The sequence below is a fragment of the Diadema antillarum genome, unplaced genomic scaffold, assembly GCF_040938485.1.
Source record: "Diadema antillarum isolate AM-2024a unplaced genomic scaffold, OU_Dant_1.0 seq00000835_RagTag, whole genome shotgun sequence".
Lineage (NCBI taxonomy): Eukaryota > Metazoa > Echinodermata > Echinoidea > Diadematoida > Diadematidae > Diadema > Diadema antillarum.
This window is the reverse complement of record NW_027271711.1, coordinates 771,676-788,722: the sequence shown is the minus strand read 5'-3', so window position 1 is coordinate 788,722 and position 17,047 is coordinate 771,676. Positions and strand designations below refer to the sequence as shown.

At 37.1% G+C, this 17,047-nt stretch overlaps 1 protein-coding gene across 1 annotated transcript in view; it reads left to right on the top strand.

Moving 5' to 3' along the window:
- The window catches only part of LOC139740102 (uridine phosphorylase 2-like), a 119,451-nt gene extending 103,088 nt beyond the window's left edge, over positions 1-16,363 (top strand). Inside the window, exon 8 of the mRNA XM_071650688.1 lies at positions 15,816-16,363. Coding sequence (XP_071506789.1) covers positions 15,816-15,985 — 170 coding nt within the window. The 3' untranslated portion in view covers positions 15,986-16,363. The remainder of the gene's footprint in view (positions 1-15,815) is intronic.
- Positions 16,364-17,047: the final 684 nt, after the last annotated feature.

The window sequence follows — 17,047 nt, the reverse complement described above, 5'->3', positions numbered from 1 at the left end:
TCGTTAATCAGAATATGAAATAGGGTTCATTATTTGGAAGGTTGGTTTATCCAAAAATGAAATAAGGTTCACTATTCTGAAGGTTTGTTTATTCCAAAGGTTGCTATTCTAAAGGTTTGTTTATTCCAAAGGTTCGTTGATCCAAAAATGAAATAGGGTCCCTTATTCTGAAGGTTTGTTAATCCATAAATGAAATAAGGTTCATTAGTCCGAAAATAAAATGAGGTTCGTAATTCCAAAAATGATCAGATCAACTTTTATCTTTCTACAGTTAGTTTTTGTCAACGGGGTCTGGTACAGGGATCCATCTGTATAAAGATTGAATATGTTGTTTGCTTTAATATTACATCTGGTGTTTCAAGTTTCTTTAGAATACAGGACTTTGTATTATGTAGTGATGATGAAAGCACATTCATCATTACATTTCTACAGTTTGTTGATGTATTTGTTTTTTCAACGAAAGAAAGAAACACATTCATTTGGAACCACTAAAACAGGAGAATCTCATTTAACTTCTCATTGAATTCATGCAAAAATTATTTCTGACATAGTATTTGATCGGTAGGACAAGTTTCATGAAATTCCACTCCTCACAAGAGATTCAGTGTTTGTGATGGCTGTAATAACACAATCTTGAGCGTAGATAGCAATTAGTATCCTGGGCTTGAACCAAATGCAAACATGGCTATGTAACTTTTTCAGAATCCTGCAAACGTAATACAACTAGTGTCATGGCAAAGGCTCTGTGTGTGTGTGTGTGTGTTTATGTGTCCAAAAAGAGTATGAACATGCTGGCATCCCCTTTTCAAAGTGAACATGCCTCTCTTTAATTGTTATGATGATGATTATGAATTTTAAAGGGTGTGTACAGTTCTGGTCGAGGTGAGGGTTTAGCTTTCAACGTTTTGCGAGATATTCAGAAACCACTCTATGAGATGTCAAAGAGCATGCAATTCTAAGGGGTATCAAAAGTTTATTTGATGAAAATCGGTTTTGAAATGGCTGAAATATCAAAAAACAAGGTGAAACAAAGAGATCCTAATAAAAGGCGTGGCCTGTAGTCTTTTATTATTATCACTTTTTTTGATATCTCAGCCATTTGAAAACCAATTTTCATCAAATAAACTTTGAAACGAGGTTTTTCATTATCTCACTTAGAAATGTAAAAAACATGAATCCCCACCTCAACCATTACTGTACAGCCCCTTTAAACTACTAATAAACGTGAGGCTATAAGGCGCAGATAATGGGGTGAGGGCTGATAAGATGGGCATTTAAACAATTTCAAGAGTTCTATGTACTTGACCTCAACACAAACAATCACACTAGGTGTTTTCACATCAGCCCGATGTTTCGAAATAGCGCGCCATTTTCTGACTTGGGAAATTAACCCGATCACGAAATAGCGCGCTATTTGATAATGTGAACACAAATTAGCGCGCTACTTGTATCGCTCTGATCGAGAAAATTTGTCGAGTCCCACACGGGAAATTTCTGAAATAGCGGGATAGTATAGCACGCTAGTTGAAAATGTGAAAACGACTCGAGAAATTAGGCCAAAAAAAAAAAAATTGTTGCATTGGCGTAACCCGCCCGACCCTAAAAATTCCGCCGACCCCATGTTTTTTTATTATTTTTTTTTTGCTATCGATATCAAATATCTTGTTGATTGCGATCGCGATCGCACAAACCCGGAAGTGGAAACGGCTCTGGGGATATCGGATGTACGAGGGAGAGATCTAGCGCCTCGCATAAGCCTTCCTTGATCAGTACGTCATCTGTTTCCAACACGGACACGTACTCTAACAAGATTTATTCAGTGTATACGTAGCATTCAGACTGCGATGTATTGTGCACAGTTTTGCCATAGGTTTCTTGTGTGGAGAACTTACACGAATCTGTATATGTGGGACTGTAATAGAGATCGCCGTGTGCGATGAAAAGATCGTACATATGGGTCAATTTGCATCTATCTTATCTAAGTCAAAATAGTAAAATATGAAGTGAAAACATTCAGGATAGGGATTTCAACATCTTTAAATTCTGTGAAGGGGTATAATTCCAGTAATATCGGCCTCATAAATGATTTGTAGAATAGATGAACACAGCACATTCGGTGCAGCAGTTGTAACTGTTTACTGAGCTGAGCACGAGTTTAACACGTAAAATGCAGGTAGCAAAAAAAAAAAAAAAAATCCGCCCGACCGACCCTATTTGAAAATCTCATGTTACGCCAATGCAACAATTTTTTTTTTTGGCCTTAGCGTGATGCATCCCATCATGCTTAGCCTGTGTGACCCTATCGATCGAGGCAAACTGCACACAAATTATGAGGAATTTTTGAGAGGGCACACACATTACTGATGCTGTTTGCACATACTCAGCTGTCGAATTAGCTCGAAAAAAATTCGGACTAATTCTCTTCAGGCTGATGTGAATAAGAAATGAAATAGCGCGCTAATTCGCAATCACGAAAAATATCTCGAGCTTCAATTTTTATCGGGCTGATGTGAAAACGCCTACTTATGCGCACACATATCAATGCATGCATAGGACAGTATATTAATTACATCACCATATTTTGTCACTACAAGACTAGCCTTATTTTTTTTCAGATTTCATTTTATTTTCAGGTTTACAAGCCTTATTTCATTTTCAGATTAACAAATCTGTGGAATAACGAGCCTTATTTCATTTTCGGATTAACAAACCTTTTGAATTACAAACCCTGTTACATTTTTGGATTAATGAACCCTTTTTCATTTTCGGATTAACGAACCTTCACAATATTGAAACTTATTTCATTGTCAGATTAACAAACCTTCGGAATAACGAACCTTGAACATTTTCAAATATATGGACCTCAAGAATAATGGACCTTATTTCATTTTCGGATCAACGAATCTTCAGAGTAAGGAATCTTCGGAATAATGAACTGTAATCATTTTATCAACTGGTATGGTATTCTTAAAATTGATTACTTTCAAATTAAGCTTCTAATAGCAAATTGTGCTGTATGTCATCTCCGAGGTGGAAAATAACTAAAATTCACTCTGAAAATTGTAAATTGTACTTGTTTTCATTCTGTCACTTTAGATCTTTTCGATTGTGAATTCAGCCATTCTTGAAAGACAAAATCTTGAATCTTGAAAGACAAAATTATCTTTGAAGTCTTAATTTGCAGAGTATAAGTATTACCCTTGATACAGAGCCTATGTGACTGCCAACAACAGTTTCGGGCAAATGTCAGGAATTTTCACAATTTTCACAATTTTTCATGGAATCACATAGCCCATCTCCTAAAGCTTTCCAGTGATGTAAAGTGATGTAAAGTGATTATAGTCTTTGGCATTAAATGAGCATGTAATATTAAAGCAAAATATAACACACATTTTTTTTTAATTTCTTACCTGAGCAAAATTCTGAGACAGTGGGCTTTGAAGATTTGCTTCTTGATCAAAGACAGTGTCAGTGCAGCAATGCGATGCATTATGACGCGTATGAAGATTCAAATCAATACTAAGGTCTGCCTCTAGCAACCGTAGCGCCATCTGTTTGGTTCAGGAATACAGTCAAAATTCCTGGGCCGCTTCTCAGAATTCTGCATGCAGAGCCGAAATTCACATGCATAGATCTCACTTGTGTTTATTGATTGCGCCTTTCAACGTGGCAGATTATTCTGAGCATGGTCTGCTGTGTAGTATGGTTGTATAAATACTAATGCACGTATTACCAAATCCCATCCTCACATTCTAGGCTTGCAACGATCATTGGCGCCATTCAGTCATGTTTTCTGTGATTTTTTGTTTATACCCCCGCCAAACGAAGTTTGAAGGGGGTATATAGGAATCAGCGGACTCGGTCGGTCGGGCGGTCGGGGGCGGGCGGTCGGGGCGGGCGGTCGGGCGGTCGGTCGGCGCGGTCGGTCCGTTGCAAATCTTGCGTCGTGAAACTACTTCCTCAGTTTTCAACCGATTCCCATAAAACTTGGCACAGATGTGTGCCTTGGGTTGTAGATGTGCAAGACGTATTTTTTGACAGTACTCAAAAGTATGTTGCCATGGTAATGGCATATTATGGGCAAAAATGGGTACAAATCTTGCGTCGCGAACTACTTCCTCAGTTTTCAACCGATTCCCATAAAACTTGGCACAGATGTATACCTTGGGTTGTAGATGTGCAAGACGTATTTTTTGACAGTACCCAAAAGTACGTTGCCATGGTAACGGCATATTATGGGCAAAAATGGGTACAAATCTTGCGTCGCGAACTACTTCCTCTGTTTTCAACCGATTCCCATAAAACTTGGCACAGGTGTGTGCCTTGGGTTGTAGATGTGCAAGACGTATTTTTCGACAGTACCCAAAAGTATGTTGCCATGGTAACGGCATATTATGGGCAAAAATGGGTACAAATCTTGCGTCGCGAACTCCTCCCACAGTTTTTGATCAATTTTTATGAAATTAGGTACAGATGTTCATCTGAATATGTTAATGTGCAAGACACATATTTCCGCAGTGGCAAAAAGTGCGTTGCCATGGTAACGGCATGTTATTGGTAAAATATAGGGCAAAATGCTTCATGGCAAAACTGCTTCATCAGTGTTCTTCCAATTCTCATGGAATTTCATATTGAATGTTTGTCTTAGGATATAGGTCAGCATGACACATTTCTTGACAGTGACAAAAAGTATGTTGCCATGGTAACAGCTCACATATTATGAGCCAAAATGATGGAAAATTTTGTGTTGCAAACTACTTCCTCAGTTTTTGCCCAATTTCCATGAAACTTGGTACAAATGTGTGCCTTTGGTTGTAGATGTGCAAGACGCATTTTTTGACAGTACCCGAAAGTACGTTGCCATGGTAACGGCATATTAATGGCAGAAGATCAAGGAAAGATCTTGCGGGTTTAACTACTTCCTCAGTTTTTTGACCAAAGCTTATGAAATGTTGTTTTGACCAAAGCTTATGAAATGTTGTTTGCCGGGGGTATAACCAGTCGCTGTAGCGACATTTCTAGTTTTTACATTTTGATATTTTGATATATTTCTCAACCAAAAATTTGCTGTTGGTTACTTCACAAATTGAATGGCAAGGTTACACTTCTTGATTTTTTATGCCTCCACCATGAAGTGTCACTGGAGGCATTATGTTTTTAGGTTGTCTATCTATCTTGTCTTTCCGTCCGTAATGTATTTTGTGGACAGCATAAATTATAAAAACCTTTTGAGGTATCTCAAAGAAACTTGGAATATGTATGTAAGAGTGGACAAAGTTGTGTGTATCACCTTTTGGAATCACAAGCTCAAGGTCAACTGTCAAAGGTCAAAATCTGGATGTTCCTATTTCCCCCATGTCTATACACATGTATGTGTATGTAATACCAAATAAAAACTATACTTGGAATTTGTCAACACTGACAAATTAGGTGATCCGATCTTTTCGAAAATCAATGATTTGAGTTCTCATCCCAATATAGGCATGACCATACAGGTTTCATCTGTGTTTAGGGACATTGGCCATGTGATGTTTGGAATCTCATTTAGAAAAGCGAGTCAGACCTGCCATCTTTGGTATCAAATTCCGTATACACTATAACGAAGATACAGAATGAAGTATATTTGACCATTGACCCCTCTTTGCACAGCCAAGATGGCATCTGAGCAAAAAGTGGTTATTTCGTAAAATGATTCTTGTAACATGGTCTTTGCGTGTGCAAAATATGGAAGAGATAGGACATGTATTCACTAAGATACAGGATGAAATATTTATGACCTTTGACCCTAATTTACATACCCAAGATGGTGTCTGATCAAGTAGTTGTTATTTTATGAAATAACGTACGTGACATGAAATAAACATGTGCAAAATTTGAGGGTGATAGAGGCTGTTTTTCTGGAGTTATTGCAAAGAAAGTTGCAGAAAGAAAGAAACATCTCAATACATTGAAGATAAGCTTTAAATTCAACCAAGTTTTTTAACATGATCCCGACATCGTATGAAAAAACAAAGAGTACAATGACGATAGCCCAAAGTCTCAGCTACAACATATTAAAATCTGGGAGAAATTCATCTAAGCATAAGTGAGCTAGTGCTCGAAAAAGATAGTCATGTCAATTTTCATTTGCAGAAAAACTGCACTCCCATAGAGATAACACATCATAACGAAGATACAGAAAGAAGTACATATGACCTTTGACCCCACTTTGCACAGACATGATGGCAACTGAGCAAAAAGTGGTTATTTTGTGAAATGATTCTTGTAACATGGTCTTTGCATGTGCAAAATATGGGAGAGATAGGACATGCATTCACTAAGATACAGGATGAAACATTTATGACCGTTGACCCTAATTTACATACCCAAGATGGTGTCCGATCAAGTAGTTGTTATTTTATGAAATAATGTACGTGACATGAACTAAACATGTGCAAAATTTGGGGCTGATAGAGGCTGTTTTTCTTGAGTTATTGCAAAGAAAGTTGCAGAAAGAAAGAAACATCTCAATACATCGAAGATAAGCTTTGATTTCAACCAAGTTTTTTAACGTGATCCCGACATCGTATGAAAAAAATGAAGGACACTTCTACGATAGCCCAAAGTCTCAGCTACAACATATTAAAATCTGGGAGAAATTCACCGTAGTGTAAGTGAGCTAGTGCTCGATAAAGATAGTCATGTCAATTTTCATTTCCAGAAAAACTGCACTCCCATAGAGATAACACGTAAACTGGTCAAATTTTACAAGAGTACTTTTGATACATTTTTACGAGGTGATGACGTCATCAAATCAAAATTTTGTACTCACACTTTTGAAAGAACATTAAATAAGCTACAACATACTGAAATCTCGGTGAACATTGGCAAAGGATTAGTGAGATACGCTCGAATGAACTTGAAATTTGATGACGTCATTTTAAAAATTTACTTTTTTTACTTTAAGAAATTTGATATCTTTTAGTCATTTTTTCAGCATTGCCAACCCATGAAGTGACATGTACAACTCATCAGCTTTCAGAATATGTAAAGAAAATGGGGGGTCACCATCCATCCTGACGAGTTAAATTGGATTTAAAATTGGCGGTTTTTTGGCATAGTTGCACTGTATATCGCCATTGACGCGCGCGGAATTTCAACTTTGACGGGCTCGTATAATGTCATATTGAGTCGGATGGACTTGAAACTTGGTAGAAATATTCCTTGACATTTCAGGCATCCGATAAGCGTAAAAAAACGGGAAATTTCTATTGCATATGAGCTGTGCATGCGTATATGTGCGCGCGCGTACGCGTCCGTCCAATTTTTTCAATTTTTCAAAAAATGCTCCAAATGGTCTGAAACATGTGCAAAAAAGTTTTGAGCTCGATTGGAGCATACAAATATTTCAACACGCGCGTACGCGCACGTTTTAAGGGTATAGATGAATTTTGAAAACATGAGTAGAATCAGGGAGGTGAGACAAAAAGGAGTGGGCACTCTGCCCTGAGGGTTTTCCCTATCACTCAACACAGGATTACAAGGGATCAGTGCCCCAACGAACAAGTAAACGACCTCTTACGTAACGAGGTCAGTCTGATCGTTATCACTGCTGTTTGATGTTCGATCCTCGGGGCCGCGGTGATTTGGCCCTCTATCGTTAGGAGTATGGACAGGCCAGTTGACTTGTGTGTGTTCACAAGGACGTGTATGAGGGTTTTACATTCTTAATGCAGGCTCACACGGCATATACTCTTGGGACCTGCTAGTCTAAGAATTCAGCTCTCGATAGATACAAAAGTTTTGAAAATCGGCCAAGAAGAAGTTGAGTTTTGACAATGTAACTGTTTAACAATAGCCATTGTTTTGTTCTTGTTTTAATCAAATTACGACGCAATGTCAAGTGTAAATCCTGACTAGTGCTGACGAAATTCACCTGTAGATCAGCAGATGTTGGGGTTTTTCTTTAGTCTGATGTATCACTTCATTGTTCGCTCGTGTTGGTTCTCTTGTCATATTTTTTGGGAAACTTGCGTACATCCGCCAAGACGTGTTTTTTCTGGTCCCACTAACATATTTTTGTGAGCAATTTTAGTTCTCCAGGGGATGAAAACACTATTTGAATGTTTTTTTGTTGTATGCTGGGGATATATTGAGGCAGGAGGGCTCGAATCTACAATAGAGTGGTCATGATGGAGACTACTATAGGACCTAATCTTGGTGAAATAACTTGCCTCCTTGCCTGGTGTATGGTGAAAACATGTGAGAGTTCAGTGAGAGCTGAACTATCTCACATGTCCTGTATCACTGTATGCCTGATAAGATATTCACCATGGCGCTTTTTTTTGTCTGTCTCTCTGTTTTTGTTTTATTCTTATTTGAAAGCTGAATGGGTATTTTTATGATGGTTGTTGCTGTTGTGGTTAGTATTTTCTGTGCTAGCTTGGTATTAAATTATTATTATCATCAGACATTATTAGGGCCTGTGTTCCACTACTCAGCTGTTCATGTTTCCTTCACATTCTTTCAATCAGTATATTATTATTGGTGCTGCTAATCATTATTATTAAATGTTTTTAAGTCTGTGTTAATTTGTTTCCATTTCATGTAAAAGTTATTTCACCATAATAGCATGCAAAGTTCATTTGTTCCCAAGAAATCTTATAGTACATGGACATGTAAATGCACATAAATTATAATACCTTGAATACTAGCTGCAAAATTCAAAATGTGACCATGCAACCAGTTCACTGCACATCACAATGCACCAGTGTTGTTTGCAGGCACAGCAATGGGTAATGCACCAGTTATGCACCAGTATACACCACCCATCCAGTACCACGTGGAGTAATCCAGGTTCTGGCCAGGGAGGGGTGAGACCCACCAGCCTGTTGACAAGGATTGCGCATGTGCACTGTGCGGCCAAGCGGCAGTAATCTAGTTAGTGGAGTGGTCTCTTGGGGAGTGCGGCTCCGAGGATGGTTCAAAAGACACTAATCCAGTGCCCACTCCTTTTCCTCTCACCTCCCTGGTAGAATCAACTTGATTTGAACTATATGTGACGTAAATTTCATTGAAAAATTCCATTCCATTAATGAGATATGAATGAGAATGTGTTTTCATATAATGACGTCATAGTGACGTCACGGTCGACTGATCACTATGATTTTATAAAATTTGTCATCTTTGGGACATGATACATATATGGTATAATTTTGAAATTGATAGGAAGAGCACTTTCTGAGCTAATCGATACACAACTTTTGAGGAGAAATAAAGAAGAAGAAAAAGAAGAACAAAGAATCCGTACAGATACAGAAGGTGATCCGAAGGATACTCAGATCACCTAATTCTCAGGGAAAGTTTTGGTATTCTCCTCTCATACGAGAGAGATTTTGCATTTTATGAATTGAAATTCAGCAATCTGGTGCAAACTTTTGGTGAAATATTTGGAAAATTTTCTATAAAAAAGCAAGAAAATGTTCACATCTCTTTGTTTCTGTGAAAAGAGTTAGAATTGTTACTAGAACTAGAATTCTGAGAAGGGGGTGGGGGAGTGACTGTGGGGAGATACCCCACTCCCACACAGTGAGGAAGATTTTGCTTTTTCAGACCTTAAATTCAGAGATCCAGTACACACTTTGGTGAAATTTTTGGATTTTTTTCCCTGTCAAAAAAGTAGGAGGAATAAATATTTACAGATATACAAATGACCAAATTGCGGTATCTCAGTGTTTGATCCGCATGTGCGACATCACTTTGTGGAAGTTGACAGGGGGGGTGACTGTGTGGGTGAGGATAGTCCCCTTCAAAATGACGTAGTTTTGACATTTTTAGAAGTGAAATAAAACAATCTGATGCTCACTTTTGTTGAATATTTGGCAAATTGTCTATCCCTAAGTCTAATTCCATGGATAGAGACCGAGTGTGGGGAGGGTAAATTGAAAGATGATTAGGGAACTATGATATTTATTTTACCCCCACCCACACATAGTGTGTATTGAGATACAGTGTATATAGGAATCACTCTGTGGTCAGGTGGCCGCGCAGTCCATGGCCGGCAGGCGGTCCGTTGCAAAGTCTTATGGGTTGAACTCCTTTTTCATTTTTTGAGCAATTTACCTCAAATTTAGCATGTGTGACCACTGTCAAAGGTAGATGTGCAAGACACCTGTTTCGTTCAATAATTAGTTGAATAAAAAATCTGGAAAACAAACTCACTGTTGCGACATTTTGCCAATTATCAGTTGGCTTCTTTGGGTGAATTTCCCCTCATATTTATTTTATGCAATCCCTGCAGCATTTTTGTTCAAACTTAATATATACATGTATTACCCAACAGAGATTCTCTGAGAAGTTTCTTGCCAAAAGGTCAAAGGTCATGTGAAAGTGCTAAATTTCACTTCTTCCTCCAATTCTTTAAGTGACTGAAGGTATCATCATGAAACTTAGTACGTTCTACGTGACAGTGATTCTCCTGGGAATTCTAGGGTCAAAGGCCAGGTTAAAATGCTATCATTTCACTAAATTTTACTGAAATTACACTTTTTTCTCCATACCTTGAAATTACTCAATGCATAAACTGATAAAAGGGTCAAAAGTAAAGTAAAAATCCTCAAATCCCCAAGTACCTGCATTTGTAGACAATATAGCCATTCATCTAATTAAATCTAGTTCAAGGAAAGTGAACATTCAACACATTTGTAACAAAAGTGTCATTTTGATATTTTACCAGTATGTTAAACTGTCATCACACATTGTCAAGATGTACTATAGACCTATTAGGAGAACCATTCATTATGGCGGAGGAATACCAGTCGCCATAGTGACATTTCTAGTTAGGTGATCCGAGTATCCTCTCGGATCACCTTGTGTATCTGTACTGATTCTTTGTTCTTCTTCTTCTTCTTCTTCTTTGTAGGTGATCCGAGTATCCTCTCGGATCACCTTCTGTATCTGTACTGATTCTTTGTTCTTCTTTTTAATCTTCTTTATTTCTGGACAAAATTTGTGCAGAGGTTAGCTCAGAAAGTGCATTGCCTTTCAATGTCAAACTTATACCATATTTGTATCATGTCGCAAAGACGACAGCGCAAGTAAAATCATAGTGATCAGTCGACCGTGACGTCACTATGACGTCATTATATGAAAACACATTTTCATGCATATCTCATTAATGGAATAGAATTTTTCAATGAAATTTACGTCACATATATTTCAAGTCAAGCGGATTCTACTCATATTCTCAATATTCATATTTATCTTAAAACGTGCGCGTTAAAATATTTGTATGCTCAAATCGAGCTCAAATTTTTTTTGCATACGTTTCAGATCATTTGGAGCATTTTTTGAAAAATTGAAAAAATTGGACGGACGCGTACGCGCGCACACATATTCGCACGCACAGCTAATATGCAATAGAAATTTTCCGTTTTTTCATACGGATCGGATGTCCAAAATGTCAATGAATATTTCTACCAAGTTTCAAGTCAATCCGACTCAATATGACGTCATACGGGCCCATCAAATTCAAAATTCTGCGCGTGCGTCAATGGAGATACACAATGCAACTATGCCAAAAAACCGTCAATTTTAAATTGGATTTTACTCGTCAGGATGAACAGTGACCTCCCTTTTTCTTGACATATTCTGAAAGCTGATGAGTTGTAAATATCATTTCATGGGTTTGCTATGCTGACAAAATTATTAAAAGATATCAAATTTCTTAATAAAGTAAAAAAAGTAAATTTTCAAAATGACGTCATCAAATTTCAAGTTTACTCGAGCGTATCTTACTTATCCTTTTGCCAATTTTCACTTAAACTTCAGTATGTTGTAGCTTATTTAATCGTCTTTCATTCATATAATAACACAATTTTGATTGGATGACGGCATCACCTCGTAAAAATGGATTGAAGGTAACCTTGTCAAATTTGACCAGTTTACGTGTTATCTCTATGGGAGTGCAATTTTTCTGGAAATGAAAATTGACATGACTATCTTTATCGAGCACTAGCTCACATATGCTTCGGTGAATTTCTCCAAGATTTTAATATATTGTAGCTGAGACTTTGGGCTATTGTAAATGTGCCCTTCGTTTTTTCATACGATGTCGGGATCACGTCCAAAAACTTGGTTGAAATTAAAGCTTATCTTCGATGTATTGAAATATTTCTTTCTTTCTGCAACTTTCTGTGCAATAACTCAAGAAAAACATACCCTATCACCACCAAATTTTGCACATGTTTAGTTCATAATAAGGTCATAAATGTTTCATTTTGTATCTTGGTAAATACATGTTTTTTCTTTCCCATATTTTGCACACGTAAAGACCATGTTACAAGGATCATTTCACAAAATAACCACTTTTTGCTCAGATGCCATCTTGTCTGTGCAAATTGGGGTCAAATGTCATATGTACTTTTTTCTTTATCTTCGTTATGACGTGTTATCTCTATGGGAGGGAATTTTTTTAAATGTGAAAATTGACATGATTGTCTTTATCGAGCACTAGCTCACTTACCCTTTGGTGAATTTCTCCCAGATTTTAATATGTTGTAGCTGAGAGTTTGCGCTATCGCTTTATGCCCTTTGTTTTTTCATACAATGTCGGGATCACGTTAAAAATCTTGGTTGAATTTAAAGCTTATCTTCGATGTATTCAGATATTTCTTTCTTTCTGCAACTTTCTTTGCAATAACTCAAGAAAAACACGCCCTATCACCCCCATATTTTGCACATGTTTAGTTCATGTCACATACATTATTTCATGAAATAACAACTACTTGATTGGACAATATCTTGGGTATGTAAATAAGGGTCAAAGGTCATAAATGTTGCATTTTGTATCTTGGTGAATACCTGTCCTATCTTTGCCATATTGTGCACACGTATATAGACGATGTCGCAAGAATCATTTCACAAAATAACCACTTTTTCCTCAGATGCCATCTTGGGAGTGTAAAGATGGGTCAAAGGTCATATGTATTCGTTGCTGTATCTTCGTTATTCACTGTATACAGAATTTGGTACCAAAGATGGCAGACATGACTCCCTTTTCTAAATGAGAATCCAAACATCACACGGCCAATGTCTCTAAACACAGATGAAACTTGTATTGTCATGCCTTTTGCGATCAGGACTCGAATCATTAATTTTAAAAAAATCGGATCACCTAATTTGTCAGTGTTGACAAATTCCAAGTCTAGTTCTTTTTCTTCTTTCTCCTCAAAAGTTGTGCAGAGGTAAGCTCAGAAAGTCCTGAGACTATCAATTTCAAACTTATACCATGTATGTATCATGTCCCAAAGACAACAAATCTAATGTATCAATGTGATCAGTCGACCGTGACGTCACTATGACGTCATTATATGAAAACACATTCTTAATCATATCTCATTAATGGAATGGAATTTTTCAATAAAATTCACGTCACATATATTTCAAGTTATGCGCATTCTACTCATATTCTCAAAATTCATATCTACTCTTAAAACGTGCGCGTACGCGCGCGTTGAAATATTTACATGTTCCAATCGAGCTCAAAATTTTTTTGCACACGTTTCAGACCATTTAGAGCATTTTTTGAAAAATTGAAAAAATTGGACGGACGCGTACGCGCGCGCACATATACGCACGCACAGCTCATATGCAATAGAAATTTCCCGTTTTTTCACTTAAATCTGATTTCTGAAATGTCAGGGAATATTTCTACCAAGTTTCAAGTCAATCTGACTCAATATGACGTCACACGGGCCAGTCCAAAGTTGAAATTCCGCGCGCTCGTCAATGGCGATATACAGTGCAACTATGCCAAAAAATCGCCAATTTTAAATCCGATTTTACTCGTCAGGATGGACGGTGACCCCCCATTTTCTTTACATATTCTGAAAGCTGATGAGTTGTACATGTCATTTCATGGGTTGGCGATGCTGAAAAAATGACTAAAAGATATCAAATTTCTTAATAAAGTAAAAAAAGTAAATTTTCAAAATGACGTCATCAAATTTCAAGTTCACTCAAGCGTATCTCACTTATTCTTTTGTTGATTTTCGTCCAAATTTCAATATGTTGTAGCTTATTAAATGGTCTTTCAGTAATATAATAACAACATTTTGATTGGATGACGGCATCACCTCGTAAAAAGGGATTGAAAGTAACATTGTCAAATTTGACCAGTTTACGTGTTATCTCTATGGGAGTGCAGTTTTTCTGGAAATGAAAACTGACATGAATATCTTTATCGAGCACTAGCTCACTTATGCTTCGGTGAATTTCTCCCATATTTTAGTATGTTGTAGCTGAGACTTTGGGCTATCGTAAGTGTGCCCTTCGTTTTTTCATACGGAGTCAGCATCACGTCCAAAAACTTGGTTGAAATTAAAGCTTATCTTCGATGTATTGAAATATTTCTTTCTTTCTGCAACTTTCTTTGCAATAACTTAAGAAAAACATACCCTATCACCACCATATTTTGCACATGTTTAGTTCATGTCATGTACATAATTTCACAAAATAACAACTACTTGATCAGACACCATCTTGGGTATGTAAATTAGGGTCAAAGGTCATAAATGTTTCATCCTGTATCTTGGTGAATACATGTCCTATCTTCCCATATTTTGCACACGTAAAGACCATGTTACAAGGATCATTTCACAAAATAACCATTTTTGGCTCAGAGGCCATCTTGTCTGTGCAAAGTGGGGTCAAAGGTCATATGTACTTCTTCCTGTATCTTCGTTATGACGTGTTATCTCTATGGGAGGGAATTTTCTAGATGTGAAAATTGACATGATTGTCTTTATCGACGACTAGCTCACTTACCCTTCGGTGAATTTCTTCCAGATTTTAGTATGTTGTAGCCAATTTAATACTCTTTAAGTTTTGTTCAATCAAAGTTTTAATCGGATGATGTCTTCACCTCGTGAAAATGGATATAATGTAACCTTGTCAAATTTAACCAGTTTACGTGTTATCTCTGTGGGAGGGAATTTTTCTGGAAATGAAAACTGACATGACGGTCTTTATCGAGCACTAGCTCACTTACTCTTCGGTGAATTTCTCCCAGATTTTAATATGTTGTAGCTGAGACTTTGGGCTATCGTGAATGTTCTCTCCATTTTTTCATACGACGCCGAGATCACGCCAAAAAACTTGGTTGAAATCAAACTTATCTTCTATGTATTGAGATATTTCTTTCTTTCTGCAACTTTCTTTGTAACAACTCAAGAAAAACAGCCCCTATCATCCCCATATTTTGCACATGTTTAGTTCATGTCACGTACATTATTTCATAAAATAACAACTACTTGATCAGACACCATCTTGGGTATGTAAATTAGGGTCAAAGGTCATAAATGTTTCAACCTGTATCTTGGTGAATACATGTCCTATCTTTCCCATATTTTGCACACGCAAAGACCATGTTACAAGAATCATTTCACAAAATAACCACTTTTTCCTCAGATGCCATCTTGGCTGTGCAAAGTTGGGTCAATGGACAAATATACTTCATTCTGTATCTTCATTATAGTGTATACCGAATTTGGTACCAAAGATGGCAGACCTGACTCTCTTTTCTAAATGAGAATCCAAATATCACACGGCCAATGTCTCTAAACACAGATGAAACCTATATGGTCATGCCTATTGCGATCAGGACTCGAATCATTGATTAAAAAAAAATGGGATCACCTAATTTGTCAGTCTTGACAAATTCCAAGTCTAGTTCTGTTTTGGCATTAATTCATAACTTTACTTTCATGTCTTTAAAAGAACAGTTTGAACTAGAAGTTGTAAATTGTCTCCATGATTTTTCTCCTACCACCTGATAGCTGCAGTGGTGTGTGTGACACTCTTGGATCGCTTGAAGTCAGACCAGGTGCTCTTGTCAGTGGATAAGGTCCATGAGCTGGAGCGGCGTCCCATGGAGGTTGTTATAGCCTACATCCGCAAGAAACTTCAATCAAATTTAACTGAAATGAGACAGGACCACAAGATATAAGCCATTTCCCAGTGTATGATATGAAATATGAAATACTTGATGTCATACAGTGATGATGATCATACTAATCATATGTGACCCACTACATACTCAAACATATTACAACTATTTTCATCTGAAAAATTATTCCCTCAGATGCCATGAAAGGGCAGAATTGATACGTTCTTTTGCCACGGTGATCTTCTGTAGCAATACATCATTTGTAGAGCAATATTTCACTCTGCCCTGCATGCACCCAGTATAAACAACCATAACATGAAAATGTATAGCAAAGCTACCCATTGTGTATGCATGCATACTGTCAACCCATGATTTAGAAACAGCTTTGAACGTATGCACATTGCCAGCAAATTGCTGAATCAAATGGATGAAAGTCAGGCACACAGAATTGTATTACATAACGTATATCCTCAAGTTCTATAAATGCCTTTAATTACTTCTTTGGTGTTTTTTTTTTCACTGAAATCGTAGCCATGTTAAAGATACATCATTGTTACATGTTTTGTAAATCAAAAACAGATCAACATGAATTTTCCTTAGCCTTGTGGTCCCCTTAAAAATACAAAAAAAAACAAACAAACAAACAAACAGACAAACCCAAAAACTGACATGGTCTGTCACTGCAAGCTATGTGTTGAATATGAAAAAAGAAAAATGGACCGTGTGAGTTGGCTGTTGTGGGAGGGACTATACATGTAAGTTATTAGACAGCTTGCCATTTTAAAGGTTATGGACCATGAAAGGTTAGAGGAAACCCTAAACACAAATCTGAATTCGTGCAAGCTGGCCTGTTTACTTGACCACTTTCATTAACAGATCTCATCCATTTCAGGGAGACATTCAATGATCCTTCATGATGACAGCCAAACTTGGATGAAGTGCAACTTGTCATTGTTGTATTCAAAGTAAATGTGCTCAGTCATGCATGACATTTGTCAATACAGTGAGGTACTGATGGAAAGAAGAAATAAATCTTTTCCTCGCAACCAACATTGCACTTCCCATAGTTGACAATTATGTAACTGTAGCCCTCTAAAGTTGGATTACTTTTATTTTTGATGC